This window comes from Ostrinia nubilalis, chromosome 1 (assembly GCF_963855985.1).
Source record: "Ostrinia nubilalis chromosome 1, ilOstNubi1.1, whole genome shotgun sequence".
Lineage (NCBI taxonomy): Eukaryota > Metazoa > Arthropoda > Insecta > Lepidoptera > Crambidae > Ostrinia > Ostrinia nubilalis.
Window position 1 is genome coordinate 14,820,186 of NC_087088.1, and position 18,407 is coordinate 14,838,592.

The 18,407-nt window shown below is 34.5% G+C and overlaps 1 protein-coding gene across 4 annotated transcripts in view; it reads right to left on the reverse strand.

The window, feature by feature from the left end:
- LOC135073795 (uncharacterized) overlaps window positions 1–18,407 on the reverse strand; it is a 222,019-nt gene that overhangs the window by 14,764 nt on the left and 188,848 nt on the right. For all 4 annotated transcript variants that reach the window (XR_010257711.1, XM_063967977.1, XM_063968000.1 and 1 more), the window contains one exon: window positions 11,296–11,494. Coding sequence is in view for 3 of the 4 variants with exons in the window: in XM_063967977.1 (XP_063824047.1) it covers window positions 11,296–11,494 (199 nt within the window). In the remaining variant the exon portion in view is untranslated. The remainder of the gene's footprint in view (window positions 1–11,295; window positions 11,495–18,407) is intronic.

The following is an 18,407-nucleotide window of genomic DNA, read 5'->3' on the forward strand; positions in this document are numbered from 1 at the left end:
CTTGGCACGACTTTGTCTAGATTTCATTACTTTTTAGAGATAAACAAGCAGCTCCATCGAGACTTGGCTAGTTTTTTACAGAATGTTTTTGGTGGGATTTCACTCCTTTTTGTAGAATGTGGCATAATTATTTAACGTCGTCGTCTTTAAATATTATCGACATTTTTTTACGATATTAAACAGTTAAACACAAATAAACTCAACGACCTTTAAAATGGACAATGAATCAGAATGGTTTTAATATCATAACCTTAACCTTAGCGAACCTTACGATATAATAAACGAAATAAACGAAATGTAAATAAATTACACAACATTCAACTTAATCGACGGGGGGGTCTAGAAAGGAAAAAAAATCTGGACACCGCGGTGCAGAAAATCGACGCTCAAAGTGCTAGCGCCATCTAGCGGTGAGCGGTACAGGCGAACACCACGATGCCGGTGTGGCGCTAGTAGTATTGATTATGAATTATGGTGTTACTCCAGATCTTCGATTTTCCTAGTTTTTATAGTTTTCCCTTAATGTGGCCATTAAACCCTAACTCTGTACCAAATTTCAGCTCTCTGAGTTTATGGGAAGTACTAGTTCTATTTTGATGATCATCAGTGAGTGAGTGTCATAAATGCGAAACTTTGCTTTCGCTTAACTTCGAAACTAAATGACCTACAGACTTGAAATTTTGGATTTTAAGTCTGTGATTATAGCTTACTAGATAACGAAAATTTCAGCGTTCTGGTCTTATCCAGAGGTTCTCAAATAGGGGCCTGAAAATGCGGCGAAATGGTTCCAGTAAAGGATGGTACGGCAGTGTTTGCTTCGCGCTCGACTTGGCGGGGGCACTGCCGTGCCCCCAGATTTGATAACGTTCAAAGCAACTAAATTACCCGTACAAAATTAACAAACTGCACCATAAGGTCCCAACACCGACCGTTCACAATTGGCAACATTTATCCGTGTTGCAACTTGGAGCAGCATGAGTGGAGTCGTGATGCTCAGATCGGATGGCAATCAGACCTGTTCACGACTCAACCTATGGTTATTAGCCGTTTAGGGACCGAACGTCATTATTTCATCTCGCACTAAATGTGCATAAACGAAGGCAGAACTATTACAGACAATTGTTTGGATATTACAAAGTTTTCACGTAATTTTTATGGGTCTTTAAGTTACAATGTTGTGTCAATTAGTATTAATTGAAGTATTAAAATAAAATTAATTTTGGAACTCTATTGTGCGGTGTGCCTTCCAGAAAACTGCTTTCTCCTTCCGAACAATAATGTACCAACCTATTGCTAAGAAGGAAAATGCCAGCCTTTTTTAAAAGTTTATTGGTTTTGCGTCGCAGAAGAAGCTACGAGGAAGTCTTCATTTTAAATATAGTTTATTGTAGGTAAGGTAACCACATGTTTAATTTTTAGGTTCAGTATAACCAACAAAGTTAAGATCATTCTACATTTCTAGATTTTTATTACTTGTGTTTATTATTGTAAATAAGCTTCAAGAACAAAGAATCGTGAGGTCGTTCGTAGATTATTCCATAAACAGACATTATAAGACGAAACAAAAACGCATATTATTTAGCCAAACGATTAATTGAATCATTTTATGAGGATCCCATCTTTTTATAGTTGCCTTTAAATGGCAGTTCGAACTACAGCAATAAAAGTTTCTAAAGCAATTTTATCGTGGCTATATATTTCATCACCAAATAGAGCCAAATTATGTCTCATAAAAACAGTTCAATATTTGCACAACTTACATAATTGATTTATAGTTATGTAAATACGCACCTACTTATAACATTCTTTAGTTTTTCATTTATAGTTTTCGATTCTTTAGTCCTTTTATAAGCTGCTCAACTACCCATTTCAGAAAAGTTCCCAAAACCCAACGGCGTTCACCATTGTATTATTTCAGCCAGAAACCTCCTATTATTTTATGACCATTATTATGTATAGGACTATTCCCACCTCTGCATCTTCTGTAGAATCATGTACTACTCGAAATACTTAACCATCATTAAATTAGACCTCACTAAAGGCTGAATGAAGTAAGTCGGAGAAAATTATTCTCAATGGTCAAAATTATCAGAAGCTTTATTTCCAGTACAAACACTGTTGACAAGTGGAACAAAGGTATGGAGAAAGCTTTAAGAAAGCCTTGCTTTATATGCCTCATATCAAGTCATAGATAATAATCGATTGCTCTAACTAATCGATTGTCCTAAATGTTTGAATACATCCTGCATTAATTACCGAGCATGATCGAGCTAAACCATAATAAATTGAGCAACTCCAAAAGCAATAGCCAATTACTGAGCTACCCTAATTACGAACGCCTTTGATTGTAATTATTAGTTGAATGGAAGGCAGTGATTATGATAATCTGTCTATAAATCGCCGGAATGTAACTTAAACAATTGAAGTACGGGCGACTGGTTTTAAGTTTGAATTAGGAAGTTGGGCTAATAGCTTAAAATTAAATAAATTGCTTTCGTGGAGTGCGGTATGACAAAATATTGTACGAGACATATTAAATGTTTTATAGCAATTATTATAACTTAAGAACCAATGGTTTCAATTATATTTACAGCAAGGTCATATCAAAACGATTTTTAATATGCTTTATTGATTTTTGCTTGTATTGACTTTGCCATGCCTAGTTTTAAAGACATTACGGAGGGACAGTCTAACTAAAACTACATCTTTAACTTACGTAGGCATTATTTTAAACTTGGACTTAGATTTTAAGCCGTGTGTTACCATTGCATAGGAAACTTCTCAGACAATAAAACTGACCAAAGTTAATATTAACTTTAAACAGTGATGTTATGGACAGATATAAACATTTCGCACATCTCTACTTTAAAAGATGTCGTCTGGAAATACCGCAGACGACATGCCCCAACGGGATTAGAATCCAGATTAGTTTACTCGATGCACAACAAAAATAATACAGAAAGACCACTCCGTATAAACAACGAGACGACGCCAAAAAACCATAGTAAAGTACCTACAACTTAGTTGGGACAGCAGCTCTAATAATTTCATGAAGACTTCGAGCTTCAGTACCTGTCTCTCAATCATTTCAGCATTTGAGGGATGAAATAGCTGAACTTAGTGTTCAGCTTACAAAAAATATCTAAATGAAACTGACTCTACATAACTTGAAGCATAAGTTTTTTTTTTTACCTAAGCATCATTATTTTATTTAAGTATTTATTATTACATTACACTTAATGATATTATATTTATTACATTTTGATGATATTTGCTTGGTCATTAAATGCCCGTTGTTCAGTTACGCCAAATAGATCAAACTTCAGATACCTACTCGAGTGTCAATGTCCTTACCACAAAATAGTATTACTGCGCCTATTTACACTGTGGCCAATGACCGGCATACAAATTAAAGAGACCACTGATACGGCGATTACTTCTATGCCGTGAAAAATACGTGGGTCTATTCACAATGTGGGTATGAATAAATATCGCGTGGATGGACGAAACAACACAAGAAATGTTATCGGAGAAACAATAAAACAATCTAGGCCGTTGATATGTGACTAGATCATCAACGACATAAAAAATAATGCTCAAACACTAGTAAGTAAGTGTTTTTTTTTTTTTTTTTTTTCTATAAATAACCACTCTACTACTCGATTATGTGTAGCTGTAGGGTCATGTCGCCTGTTGGCGTCCAAATGACGAATTACAAAACAATGGGAAAATAAAATAACCACTGAAATGTTGAAATTATAATCAGGTTATCCCCTGAATGACAGGTGACATTTTCATGTGTTTTCTATTTTTAAAGAGTGATCCGTCAGTAGGACCCAAATAGATATCTTAGCGTAACTCTTATTTGCAGACAAAAGAACATCAAAGTAATTAGAAAATATGGCAACTTTGCAGTTTTAATAAATGCTATTTCGCAAAAAAAAATGTTTAGTATGATTTGCCGTCGACTGTACATAAGTATCATTCAGACTGAACACAATGTATATTTAGGTCATTGTTCGCCTTCCAATATCTTATGTAAGGGACAGAAACTTAGAATGGTAACATCAGTGATTTTGGAGCTCAATTTGTGCGATATTGGATCGCTTTCGCATTTCAATCGTTCGCTTCCTATTATTGGCTCGCGCTATTTTGCATAACGACAGTCACGATTTTTCTAAACTCAAATTATTTTTTGAATCCGAATTCCGAAGTAATGGATTATGGAGAAATGGTGCCTTCTCAACTGAATCACAAGATACTGTTTTTAGCAGCTAACTGCAAAATAAATGCAGCAAACAGAAAAAACAGAGACAGTTTTTAATAAGCATTGACTGCGAAGCGAGTTGGTTACGGAAGCTCCAAAAAATTGATAAATTTTCGTCCAAAATAAATATATTATAGATGATAGCTTTTATACATGCATAGTCGCATACACATTAGCAGTTCCATGGATTTATTTTGTCTTAAAGCATTAACTCCGGCAGTAAGCCAAAGGCTTAAAAATTTTGACCAGATCAGAGAGCGAGAGATCAGATGAAAACGCAATAGTGTAAATGGCAATAAAATAAACGCTAAACGTCAATGCTACAATTAAATGTATCATATCTGCATCCGCCCTAAGCTTTGACACAGTCACGAGTCTATTGACCTTCGAATCGAAAACGAAATCGCAATGGCATGCGAATGTGTTCACAATGCAACGGATACAAAGAGTGATACACGAGATTATCGATAACGTTAGGGTGTGTCTTTATTGAGAATCGAGAAGCATTCGGAATCGATTTTATTGAGGATGATGCGTTGTAATTTCCGGTGCGTATGTGGCGTGGTCGGTGGTCCCAAAATAATACAGGAAAATAGGCCCTTAGTAATTAAATTTAATGCCAATGTGGTAATAATGTAGGCACAAATTTTTATTAGGTATGAAAAATAAAACAGATATTTCATTGTACATTTGTAATGCGCGTGAATTATCTTAACTCCATGTGTACGCTGCACAATAGGAATCACTTATTAGACCCAGTAATGCCGATCTTATCGATACTAATGTTATGAAAGCTCATACACTTCAATCATTAATTTAACGCAATCGTAATAAAGCATCCATTCGGTAGGATACGTGGAAGGTCAAAAGAGGTGAAAATAACAAATCAGCCGATAAACCCACCGACCACGGAGTAAACGTTTTTAGTTAATATCTCCTAACCTTCTGGTCCCCAGTAAAGTGTCACGATTTCTACACAGAGAACATTAGTTTTGTTGGCCAATAGATTTATTTTAGTTCCTCATGGCGATAAACAGTGACCAGACCGCGTAACCACTAGAAAATCTAGGAATGGATCTTATCCGGGCTGGAAAATCAAGGGAATCTAGCTGTGCGGTTTCTTTCCCATGATTTGAACAAAACCAATATTGGTTGGATTGTTGCTAACTCGGCAATATGGCTTGGATTAGAAATTTTCTTTATGGCTAAAGTGGAATGAGATGCCACAATGGCGGCTACTGAGAAAAGATGCGGTTGCATCCTATGAGAATTGAATCAGATGCGTAATTTGATATAAAATTAGGTTCCGCATTTTATCTATTGTTGCTAAATTGACAATTGAATTGTAAAGTTTAGGTAGCATCAAATGAAAGTGTGTTATGAATTTCTAAAGTAACTATAAAAAAGTTAAAGTTTATCGATACTAAGTTAATTATCGAATAACATAGTGCCAGTACGTGCAGACCAATTAAGTAGGAGCAATCATCATCTGTTCGATCCGGAAGCGATCTGGATGTCATTACACCTGGCCGACGATTGGTCGATCACCTTGCATTATGTGTGGAAGTGTGAGTCGGACTCGAAAATGAAGGGTTCCGTATTCTTGTTAAAGATTTGACATCGTAAATTTTTATGCTTATTTGAAAAATTGTTGAAGAAACGAAATCTCAAAAACCCTGTATTTGGGTAAGAGTCCCGAAAGGTTTATTATTTACTCAGCATAATGCCGAGGTGTCACTTGTGTCGAGGTGTAACAGAAATATACATTTTGTGAAAATTTGAACTAACTAGGTAATTAGGTACCTTCATCATTATTATCGTACCTATATTTTATGAAATAGCTGACAGACAGAGATAACGGTGAATTAATAATTATTAATTATAATAGGTCCCTCCTTCGAGTAGGTACAGAACTCTAAGAAACCAGTCCAGCTCCACACAACTCCTCAAAACACTAACCAATTACCCACAGACACAGATGATCCTGCTTTTAAGGTCGTCTCAAATTATCGGTTTGCATCAATATTTTTTATCGTCACACCCAATAGAGACGGAATTAATGCAATTAAACCATTCATGGACTGTGGCGTTGATGACGTAGAAACAGTGTTGCCAAATACAAACTTAATTTGTGTTTTGTTGCAGCAATTGAGATGTTTCTTGCCAAAACTTGGATGATTTTAATGATGGTCTTCTAAATAAGGTGCTGTGGTTTTTAAATCCATGAGAAAAAAGGTCTTGGGATGGAAATTAATCACTACCTGGTTAGAAGTTCAGAATCCATTTCCTCAAATCAATGAGGGTAAACTTCAACGTAAAGAACATCAATCATTATGGAGAACGACCTACCCTAATTTTCCAAAGGCAATGGTGGATTTAATATTAATTTCTAATACAAATAGTACGCGTCCTATTTTGATATCTACTAACAAACTAAGACAACATAATATATCATAATAATATCTACATCGTGTTTAAATATAATATGCCTAGGTGTAGCTAATTTTTTCTAGTAAATGATAAACTTCTGGCTAAAAGACGTCAGAAAAAACCTTATAAAACATGTTGTTTTATAATTTTCTGATTAAAGGTTTTAGCTAAGTCTTCGCGTGAGAACTCTTATTGTAAATTTTAATTTCATACATTCGTTAGCGTTAATGATAATTTTGGAGGTCGGCGTATTGTTAGTCGTATGCGCGGGCGCAGCTGAAGGCAACTGTATCAGCAATTAGAATGCAATCCTCTTTGCATTACTGTACTAATCTTATTTCCCCTTTGTGTCTTTGGAAATAGAGATCATTGTAATGCCATTTGGGTGTTGATGATTGTATATCATACTCCGATTCAATGTTAATTATTTTGATGCGGATGATGATGAAGTGCTAGGAATATACTTCCTATACGTTATAATAATGTACACTTTCATACATGATGACGAATGTACGATTAATCAAATTCTTTGTAAGCCATTGAAAGTGAGAAATCTTATAGAAATAAAAAAATATAGAGTCGTTTACTATCTGGAAACGTTTTGTGTCAAACAGCTACATAAGATAACTTCACCCGCTCTGTTATCAGTGGATAGCATCCAATTCAATTTGTAATCAAATTAGTAAACATTTTATCGAACATAAGTTTTTCAATCGCTTGAGAATCCAAGTTAGTAATGGTTGTATCTTTATTCATTGCGCTTGATGGCTACCACGATATTCAACGCGCATCACTAAACGTTTAAGGCGTGTTGATAAATGTCACAACACTAATGGACTATTTTTCTGTTCACAGATAACGTTATGCATTTGAACGCGACCCGCGATATTTCTCCGTCCGATTGTGTGCACTTGGTAAAGGGGAATCCATATGGCAGGTAAAATCACGTTTTTTACTACGTTTGATTTGATCTTAGTCATCGATGTCTCAATGGATTAGGGTATTTTATCGTATCTATAACCCTTTAGCAGACAATGCATTCAAGAGCATATTTAATCTGAACGTTACGGCCTTGATTAAAGGTCAAAAAGGTGAATTTCAACTTAATTAAAGGTTTAAAAGGTTGGGACCATACAAGTTATTGATGTTTAAAATGCAACCTTTGCTATAGATTTAATGTCCTTATAGAACCATAGTTTTTAACATTTTTTTTCTTAGCTCTACCATACACACCAAAATGGTTGATTAATTGAATTCTACTAACTTTTATGACATTAATCATACATCTGTTTCTGTATGAATGTGCCTCTACGCTATTTATTCGCTATGACACGATACTGCGCCTGCGTCTCCGTCGCTTTGCGATTTTTCCACAGATCTCGTTTTCTACGCCATTGTCCGCTCAGTGTGAAACCTCGTGCTCCCATTGTCAGTCTAATGGTGCCGGATTCGAATCGAGAACGATTGTTAAATGGGGCAGTACCATAGATTGATGGTCCCCATGCAAGATCTAGAAAGACATTTCTAACGTTTAGTCTCTAGTCCAGGCAATACATAACAAAATGTCGTGCGTAAGGATCAGGTGGTTTCTTTGGAAGGCAGAGTAATATTATGAATAGGTACTTTATGCGTTTAATAATAAGGTTTTTTAAATAAATTATGACCAAATACATCAGGATGACAATAAAAGGAACAGTCTGGCAGAATCATTGACATGAAACAAAAAATACAAAAGTAATTTTTAACTTAAAAATATTTCCTGAGAATATCGTTAATCTCGAACAATAAACTTAGTCAGAGTATTGTGACAGCGTTATTTTTAAAACAACCTTTTGATAAAATAAAAAAAAAGTCGCCAAGATGCGCGATAAAATTAAAGTAAAATTCAAAACAATAATGACGGCGATACTTTGTCAAATGCTTAAAGTTTATCAAGTTTCACAAGACGTTAATAAAGCATTTTTGAGTTAGATTTTTTTTTGAGTGTTTATGAATGCTTCAATTATGGTTCAATTACCCTACCTTGTAGGCCTGTAATTGGTTTTACACACGTTTTATTTGTAACCATTAGTGATGTCTAAAGTTTTTTAAACTGTTTTAGTTAGTAACCCAATGCGGAACTACACTCCATTTCGTCAACTGAACACAACTAATTTAAAATTTAATAAGATCAAAGAAATACAAGTTCAATTATTTCCTGGTTCGACTTTTTGAAACTCATGTCCCACGTTGGTTGTAGAAACTTAAATTTAATTTTATTGTGACTTTAATTTGTATATGCTCAGACATAATACATTTTATTATGGATGTGGAATATGTGGATGCTAATAACATTTCATTTAAATTAGTTTCTTTTATAGCCCACAGACTTAGTCGGCCGATAGTTGGATCGGGCTGTTCAGTTTGAACATGTATAAACATTATAAGTACATCGGTTTGGTATCGTCGGCCGATTTTATAAAATGTCGACTAAAATTCTGCAGTCTGCGGGGTGACTTAATTGTTAGACATTAAAAAATTGTATAAGACCATGTTTACCTTTATTTTCAATGGAAGAAGAATTAAATTACTTAAAAATATAAAAAATAAAGTGCCTATTACCTCAATCGTCAATGTCAATCAAGATCAAACGAAACATTAAAACATACCTACCTACGAATATTAGTCAAAATATTGTAAAACTTTTTTGACCTTTGACGATGAATAATAGGCTGTTCCGAACCTAATGAAGCCAAATTAGCGAAGAGCAAAAACCGTCGATAGATCATAATCTGAACCCAAACTTCGATCTCGTTAAATACTGATGTGAAACACAGTAAAATAGTTAAAGCAGTAAGTTCGTCTTTCTTTGGATATGTCATGAGCCTACTTGTATGTAAAGCCTTACACACTCTTCTTAATTGACTAAGTTAAGATTGATTTTTACTCTGATTCTATGTTTCCACTATAATTTGATGCAGTAAATATTACGGAAATTTATCAATGGGTAAATTATAGTACTTACTCAATAATTACTCTTGAGTACGCAAGTTTATGTAAGAGTAAAGTTTCTGTAATAATTTACACTGTGCTTTAGTTTTTAGCACGGATATGTGAACTTTTTGCATGTATTATGAAGTAATACCAACATCCTATGATATTTTTATAACATGTATGTACGCAGTAAATATGTTAATTCTCATACTAACGCTTCATTTCTGGCAACGTTACATCTTAGTCCATTTAATTGAGTTGTAATGAGTTATTTAAATAATATTTGAAGAAAAAAACGAATGAGTCGTTTAATGGTGATATAAACGAATCATAAAGTCCAATGGATATGTTAAATAAAGCTTCCGTTTCTATAAAAAATGTTTAATTAAAATCCAACTAAGAAACAGTAGATCTTTCTTAAACAACTCAGCTGTTAGGAATTTGTAATTTTCTTAATATCATAGTTCTCAGAAATTTGCGTAAAGTATCATTAAACCTAGACTGTGTGAGAAACGTAGAAACCCGAGCCTTTCCAATAACAAATTGTCTGTCTATTGCAATAGTTATGTTATTATGACTCGCTCTAGCTTTCGAATTTATGGCTTTAGCATGATTGTAAAGAAAAATAGGTATTGATATTGTATTATTTATTAACAAAGCTTCAATAAACGTATACGGTGCTTAACGCCTACATAAGACTGCAAAAAAAAACAAATTGAATTTGAAAGATTTGTTTCTATGGTTGGAGTAGTGGCAGTAGACGGCAATGAAATCACCTGCCACAAACATACACTTCCCGGGATCAATTTCGAGTGGGGACAAACATTTTGTGCTTCTATTTTATTTTTTTTTGGTGGTAGGGCTTTCTAAGTAGTAAGCTACCACCATCTTAGTATATCAGTCGTTCTTATGTTTTAGCATTGGTACATCTTATATTGTTGGACTTATTCAAAGAAGTTATCTAGCTTCCACCATCATACATAAGTCATACATATAAATTGTCAGTTTCCCGCTTCTGGCTAGTCTTGAGAACATGCGCAAGAGCATAGAAAGCGACAGTCATAGAGAATTACTCAGGAGCCAAGGCCGAATATGACGCGGGCGGATACGGCTTAACTTATTAGTATTAATGTACTTAACAGTAGCAGTGGGCAAATGTCAAATGATTTCTACTTTTAGTCATGTCGGATATTTTAATTTTTAATTGCATATGGCGAATTACGCAAAATCACTACGATGTATGCCTACCTAACGATATAAATATTCAAAACGGTCAGATGCTAAACCTTTTCTTAGATAGAGTTGTTCTTAAAAATCTCAGAACCTGATGCTGCTAAAAAAATCTAGGAGTTCTGCTTTCGATGTCACAGAATCTGGTCTACCATGCTTTTGAGGGCACGTGAAGCTTCAATTTCTTTATTGAAAATTTTGTTTATAAAAGTTTTTTTACAGTGGCGGATCATTTATTGTGCCATGTTAGACGTCTATGGTGGTCAGAACCAAGGTTGAGACCTTAATTTATTAAATAATCGACGAAATAATATCGATGTGGTATTCCACAGCGACGTTGTATGATCTGATCTGATGACAACCCATACGATAGAAGAAAGAAGAAGTACACTGACCTGGAGGCAGCTTCGACTTGAGCATATCCATAGCGACGACGTTGATGACCAGCACCCATATCGGGCACTCCAGGAGCTCTCCCTCCGACTTGACGAAGGCCACCGCGCTCAAGCACTGCGTCTCAAGTCTCCGACGATCAGGGTACGCACGGCGAAGCTCCCGGTTCACGTTCGACTGAAATTTCTTCATGTCGAATAACTGTGGAATAAAATAATATGGTTAGTTAGGAAAAGTTTAGTTTTTAAAAGTGTATATGTAATGGTTCGAAGGGCCTAAATATTACGTGTATCATGTACTTGGGGTCGGCTTCATAGATAATACTAGATATGCGGGATAAAACGTTACAAAAAATATTTACATTGTGAGACTTTGAAAAGTATTGCGTAAAAATTCGAGAGATGAGGGCTTTTTTTTTTTTTTCATATATATTTTACGGCTTTGGATAAATATCCATACGGCAGAGATGAGGGCGAGAGAAAAAAACAAAAGAACATCGATATTGCTCGTCGACAAAAATCATGTTTGCAGTTTTCTTTTCTTGATGGCCAGTGTCACGCAGCCAAGGAGGCGGTGGAGCGGCCGCAACAGTGTGACGGGGACATCCCTGCGATTTAGTTTTTTTTAAAGTTCCAAAGTTCAACTGGCAGCAAAAAATAAATCAATCACTGCTAGTGGCCTAAAACGCAGAGCCACTTAGCGTTTTCAATGTAATGAATATTGTTACGCATAATATCTTAGCATGAGGGATATTAACAGTTGGTTTTGTCGCATTTTTTGCCTTATAGCCTTAAGCAGAAACTTATTTATAAACTAATTATCGGGTAAGTGTTTACGTTACCCTGAATATCACTTTGAACTCTACTTATCACAAATCTACTTTTTTAGAGACCGTTTTAAAATTAAGTAGCTCAGTGTTAGTACACTATTATTACGCTGATCATACTTGTAGATATATTCAATGCATGTATTACAAGTTACTTATAATACATCATTAGCAATAATCGGATTCTGTTAAAAAGGCATTAAAGCTGCAATAATAAATCGAAATAAAAAATAACGCAACGAAAAAACTTCTACTTATCTTTTGTTAAGCGTGTATTACAAAAAGTGACGGCTGCAGTTTTTATCTGTATTAAGCAATTTGATCATACACGCGATGGTGATCTAAACAAACAATCTAATAAATGAATGCACTCGGAGATGTTATCATTATTATTACATCACAATAGAGCAGTCGATATTGGATAATGAAAAGACAATCGATCATTGAATCATGGTCCAGTCATCCGACGAGTGCATCCTAAAATTAAAACTCGATGGAGCGGAACTGCTGGTCTTATAATGTAGATAATAATGCAGTAACTTCCATCCCTGCTGTTGTTTTGGAATTTATTATTCAATGGAAATAATCTAGACATGGACTTAAGCTAATTAAGACTTTTCATAGAGTTGAACGGCCTTGAATTATCTACTGTAAAATGCTCTCCAGTTAGTACAGTACCTAAATAAATTACTGCAATGTAAGTGTTGTTTGCCTATTATCTTCGGACCTTAAGGTCATTTTGGAGTTGAGGCTTTCGTTCGACTTTGATTATTATAGGCAGATAGATTTTAGACAAATTCTGCTAGCGTTTTGTGTCGTCCTGTGAATAAAGATATTTATCAATTTTGATACCTCTCTAGACGTGAGCCTTTTTCCTAACATTGAATTGTGTGTAATATGGATACAAAACCATGTAATTATTCTCAAAATTCTTAAAACTATCGACTCTATTAGCAACAATGCGTTTTTCTTTAACAATACACTTTTTGTGGAACTAAGCGTGAAGACTTCTTAGAATCTAGAACTATATTGCATTAGGGTCATTATCATCAATGTCATTTTCAATCGATAAAGGTTTACTTTTCAACATATTCCTATCATCTCTATGATTCTTAACACTAGAAGTGCCGAAGATTACGACCCCCCTAAAAGCGCCGCTGGGTCAATTTTGTCCCAGCATGTATTTTGTAACATTTTTTAGTTTCAGGCATGAATATTATGGTTAAAACTATTTGTAGTATCCTTAAAAAAAGGTTTATCTATGTGGTTAAAACAATATGTATTTATTTCTATAAAAATATAAATGTATTCAATTTTAATTTGGAATTCTTAAAATTTAGATATTTTTGGTTTCATCTAAAAATAGTCACATATTACGTGGTGGTATACTGTATTAAAATCGTGAAATTACTACTTCAACTAGTCATTATTATTTTTAAAGAAAAAATAAATATCTTAAAAATAATAGTGCACATTTTGCACAAAGTTTTTTTGTATGGTTTTTTGTCTATCTGGTGTACTATGTGTTTAGGAATTTCTATAGGTATGGTTATTTTTCTGTTATCTGTACACAAACAATGAAGTTTTTGACCAATTACAATGAAAAGTATGTACGTTTAATCTTCAAAATTTTATAAGTTACACATTTTAAAAATGTATCAAATCATACAATGTATGAACTGGCTTATGTCTAGAGGCCATCTTCCTACTAATATTATAAATGTAAAAGTTAATAAATATTGATGAATTGAAGGATGGATGGACTGATGAATGGATAGGATGGATGAATAGGTGGATATATGCCTGAAACTTGAACTAAGTGAGTATGGATTCATGGTTAGATCGATGGATGTTTTTTCACCCTTTTACGCAAAAAATACTAAGCCGATCTTAATAAAACTTTGTAATTTTATTGTTAATACTTCAGAATAACATAATAAAGGCTATAATTTAGAATAATATTCAGTTATTTGGTCAAAAAGCAACGATAAGTGTCAAGAAATTAGGTCTTTCTATGATAAACTTAATTTCTCACGGGTGAAGTCACAGGCAAAAACTAGTACAATATAATATTTACATTTCTGCATTGTCACGAGTCACCTAAACTCTCCTCACCTCTCCACTTTCGTATCTCCTCGAAACAAGGACTCTTCATCGAATTATTGTGGCAAATACCAGGGTGGGACAAAATTGACCCAGTGGCGCTTCTAGGTAAAACCGATTTAAAAAAAAATTCTATTAATGTTATATTATCAAAAACATTAAAAAATGATAAAATTCAATAAATCAGAAAAAGTCAAAAAGTTTCATGGACTTTCGTTGAAAAATAAAAAAGTTAGAGCTGATCAAACTCGCGAGTGGGACAAAAATGGGACGGCGGCCTTTCTAGTGTTAAGGAAGTTAGCATTGCTATTAACTTTTGCACTTGACAATGCGTAGTCTGGTATTGAGATTTTCAGTCGTTGATTTTTCACAATTTCGTTGTTCCAACCCTATCAATACTTGAGTAAATTGTTATTTTGATTCATAAATTACTTGTTCCTCTGTATCTACCGGCCTTTATAAGACTAATTCTTTATCAGCCAGTCATCTCAACTCGGATTCTTACATCGAAACTGTTCTGGTTTAATAAAGATCTTTCTTATTTAATGGGGACCAAAGCAAACAAAGCCGAAAGTGCCGCGTCAGATGCATCGACGAAATTGAATGAGGCTTATGAAGTTGTTACATAATCGGTGCACTTTCGACTAGTGCTGTTACATTGTTCAATGGCTTTTCTATCGATATAGATTACTTTAAAAATTAGATTTAACTGAATATGGATTGGAAATGAACAATAATGAATTCTAAATTCCTAACAAACTCTTTTGCAGTTAATGTTGCAGATAAGTAGTACGAACATTTGGTAAGGCGATTTGATTGCATCAGATACACCTGTCAGTGTAGCCTATTTGCTTTCCAAAAGCAAATGATGGTAAAAAGCATGAGATACACGTTTTGTTCTGTAGGATATTCAAACTGTGATTAACTGTGGCATCTTGAAAAATGCCAATCCTTAATTGCTATTGTTATTTAAACTGAATGCCAAAAAAGAGCTCAATTTTTATGCCACCAAATTCAATTTTCCTCCAACACTAATCGGAGCGTTTGAAACATCACTTGCATCAAGCGGCCTGTCGGCCGGTGCGCAAGATTCGATGCTATCTAAAAACACAAAACCACCGCCTACGCGTCTCTTAGCTCATCTTTCGGCCTTCGGTGCGTATGTTGATGCGTTTTTGAGATTCTTAATTATTACCGGAATGTTCGTGGTACCTACGTTACGAAATGGACATACCTACAGCTACGGTTAATTGAGCCACAAGTGATGAATTGTTTACGAAACACATCGATGTATACGAGTCATCTAAGTTGACATGTGATGATAACATTGTACCTATCTTATTAAAAGTCACAAGGGAATTCGGTGTGGGAACACGGATTGCATTGAAAAAATCCCAGGTATCAATGTTGCTACATTGTATTGTTTGGAAGATCGAAATTACTAACTACTATGAAATTATCTAGCATCAAACTAATAGTCCCCAATTTCAATTTGTCTGAACTCTGATCCCTTATCTCAAAGATAGTGTTGTTTCTGTACTAATTAATAAAGATAGGAGATCTCGTATCTCTTAAATATCATTTGACATTGGAAAGATGTCAATTAAGTTCCAATTTATATTATCAAACTAACTATATAAACAACTGATATCTAATAGATCTGAGACTGAGAGATACGATGAATTATTCTTTTGATACAATATCTATGTATTTATATTTTTTTACGTAGATAGGATTTTCTAGGTATAGTAAACACGTCGTGTGGATAATTACAAATAATTTATGAGATTCTTATTAAAATTTACGATTTTATTTTAAGTTAAAAAAATCTAATGGTTTAAAAAAGCCAATGATCTGTTACTAGCACAATTTATGGAATAAAGACCGAAATTGTATATTCAATCAGGTATAGAACAATGCTTTTCCTTTTCTACATATTCGCTTTCGTCGCTCCCAAGGAAACAGTATAAGCGCCAAACAAATAAATGAAGCAATGATCATTCTTTTCCTTGCCTAATGTTGCTATCTTCTCTATTGTTCTTGCAACTGGCTTACGTAAAACCCGAGTAGGTAATGGTCTATGAACCAGTGATGTATCTTAGCCGGTTCACTAGGAAGTGGATCTTCCATTGTTCGATAACACGTCCCTATTTCGGACGCGTTATCGTATTGTTCATTCGCGTGTATTAATTAAAATACGTGTAATGGACTGTGTTCAATTTCAGTTATGTAACTAATACGGTCAAGACGCAGCATTTACAGTTTAAAAGATTGCATATTTATTATAATTAATTACAGTCCGCTATTATTTAACTCAATTTGCCTCAATATTCGAAAATATCGAAATCCTCTAAAATTCCCAACCACAGTTCCAATGCCAAGTAATTTGAATCCAGAAAAAGAAACAAATGAATAAGCAATTTGATGTCATTACCAGTGTGTACTTTCCAGATTAAGCAATTCTGTAACAGCTATAAAGGAATTATGTGGCAATGTCATGGTCATCTCAGCCCGTGCACTGATGTGATGCGTTCTAAATGACCAGTGCAGCACAATGCAACTCACATTAGAGTAATGCACGGTCTTTTCGACTTTTTGTAACGATCGTTGTCTTAGAAAAGTCTTGCGTAAGAAGAAAAGGGAGTATTAGTATCAATGAGAGATGTGATTTGTACATTTGGGTCATTAGCATTTGGGGCATAAAGCACTTTGGTTAAAATATATCTTCAACTTGCTCGAGTATCTGTAGCATCATGACTTATGTGTAAAAGTATTTCAACACTTTTCTGAATACTTCTAATTTAGTGTATTTCAAAAGAAAATATCTGGATTAAAATTACATTAAGAAATAGCATAAACTTAAACACCTTTATAATTTATTACAGTTTTGCGAAAAAAATACGGAACATTACAGGCTTTAAGTACGTAGATCGCAAGATCTAGTTTTGGATTTTTTGTTTCCACTGTAATTATAGTTACTTTATAAAGAGGTTTGTCGTCAGATCACAAGTAACTAGCCTTCATATGAACCAGTTCGTTCACCTCTTGGACTTCATCAGTTCAGTTCATGCAAATAACAAAAACATTTCCTATTCTTTATAAAGGGCAAAACAAGATTAATATACTCCAATCTGGTTTTGAAATACTCGTTACCTTAGATTTTGCGTAGTTCTAGTTCTGTTTGCCACAAAATTATACATTGGAATTACTATATCTCAGAAGTCAAGTCATTATGTAGGTAGGAATTATACAGGAGAATTTCGACATAGCTTTGTATGCTCCCATCTCGACGGAAATGATTACTTGTAAACATCCATTTGGTTGGCTTGGTACCAACTAATGCATTTTGGACGTGGAATTAATAGCTTGAGCTTTGTAATTTAATAGTGATACAAACAACTAATCTGTGTGTGCATTTATATGTACGAGTTGCAGCAAACGAACTAAAGCTACCAAGAATTATGTACGCATTAGTATGAGTAAGTTTGACAGACATAGAAATAAAGAAGTTCTAGACGTAAGAAATGTCGGTATAAAAATGAGCGTTGCAGTTATCTAAAAGAACATACTAAGATTATTTTTAAAGTGGCAATGGGCAGGGCACATAGTACGCAGAACTGACGGCTGATGAGGCAACAAGGTTCTGGAGTGGAGGCCGCGTACCGGAAAACGCAGCGTGGGACGTCCACCCACAAGATGGACCGACGACATCATAAAGGTAGCAGGAAGGCGCTGGACGCAGGCCGCTACCAACCGGGCAGCATGGAAAGCATCGGGGGAGGCCTATGATCAGCAGTGGACGTCCTATGGCTGAGATGATGATGATGATGAAGATTATTTTTGTAACATAAGGCGACTTACAAATAAATAAGTAAAATTTTATAAAAAAAAATAAAACCGACTCCAAAAAACCTACACTAAAAAAGTAGAAAAATAATTACTAATTACCTACTTATTTATTAGGACGAATTATTAATATTTATATAGGTATACCATGATTGATACTTTTGGAGTCGGTGCAGGCAAACTTTACATGTTTCATAATCTTGGCACCGACTCCAGAAGTATCCCCCTTTTTTGAAGTCTGTTGAAAACATGAAAGAATACAACTGTTGGTCTATTTGTACTTATAATATTTAAAGAATTATCCTACAACTCCTAAGCATTAAGGAGTTGTACCTACCA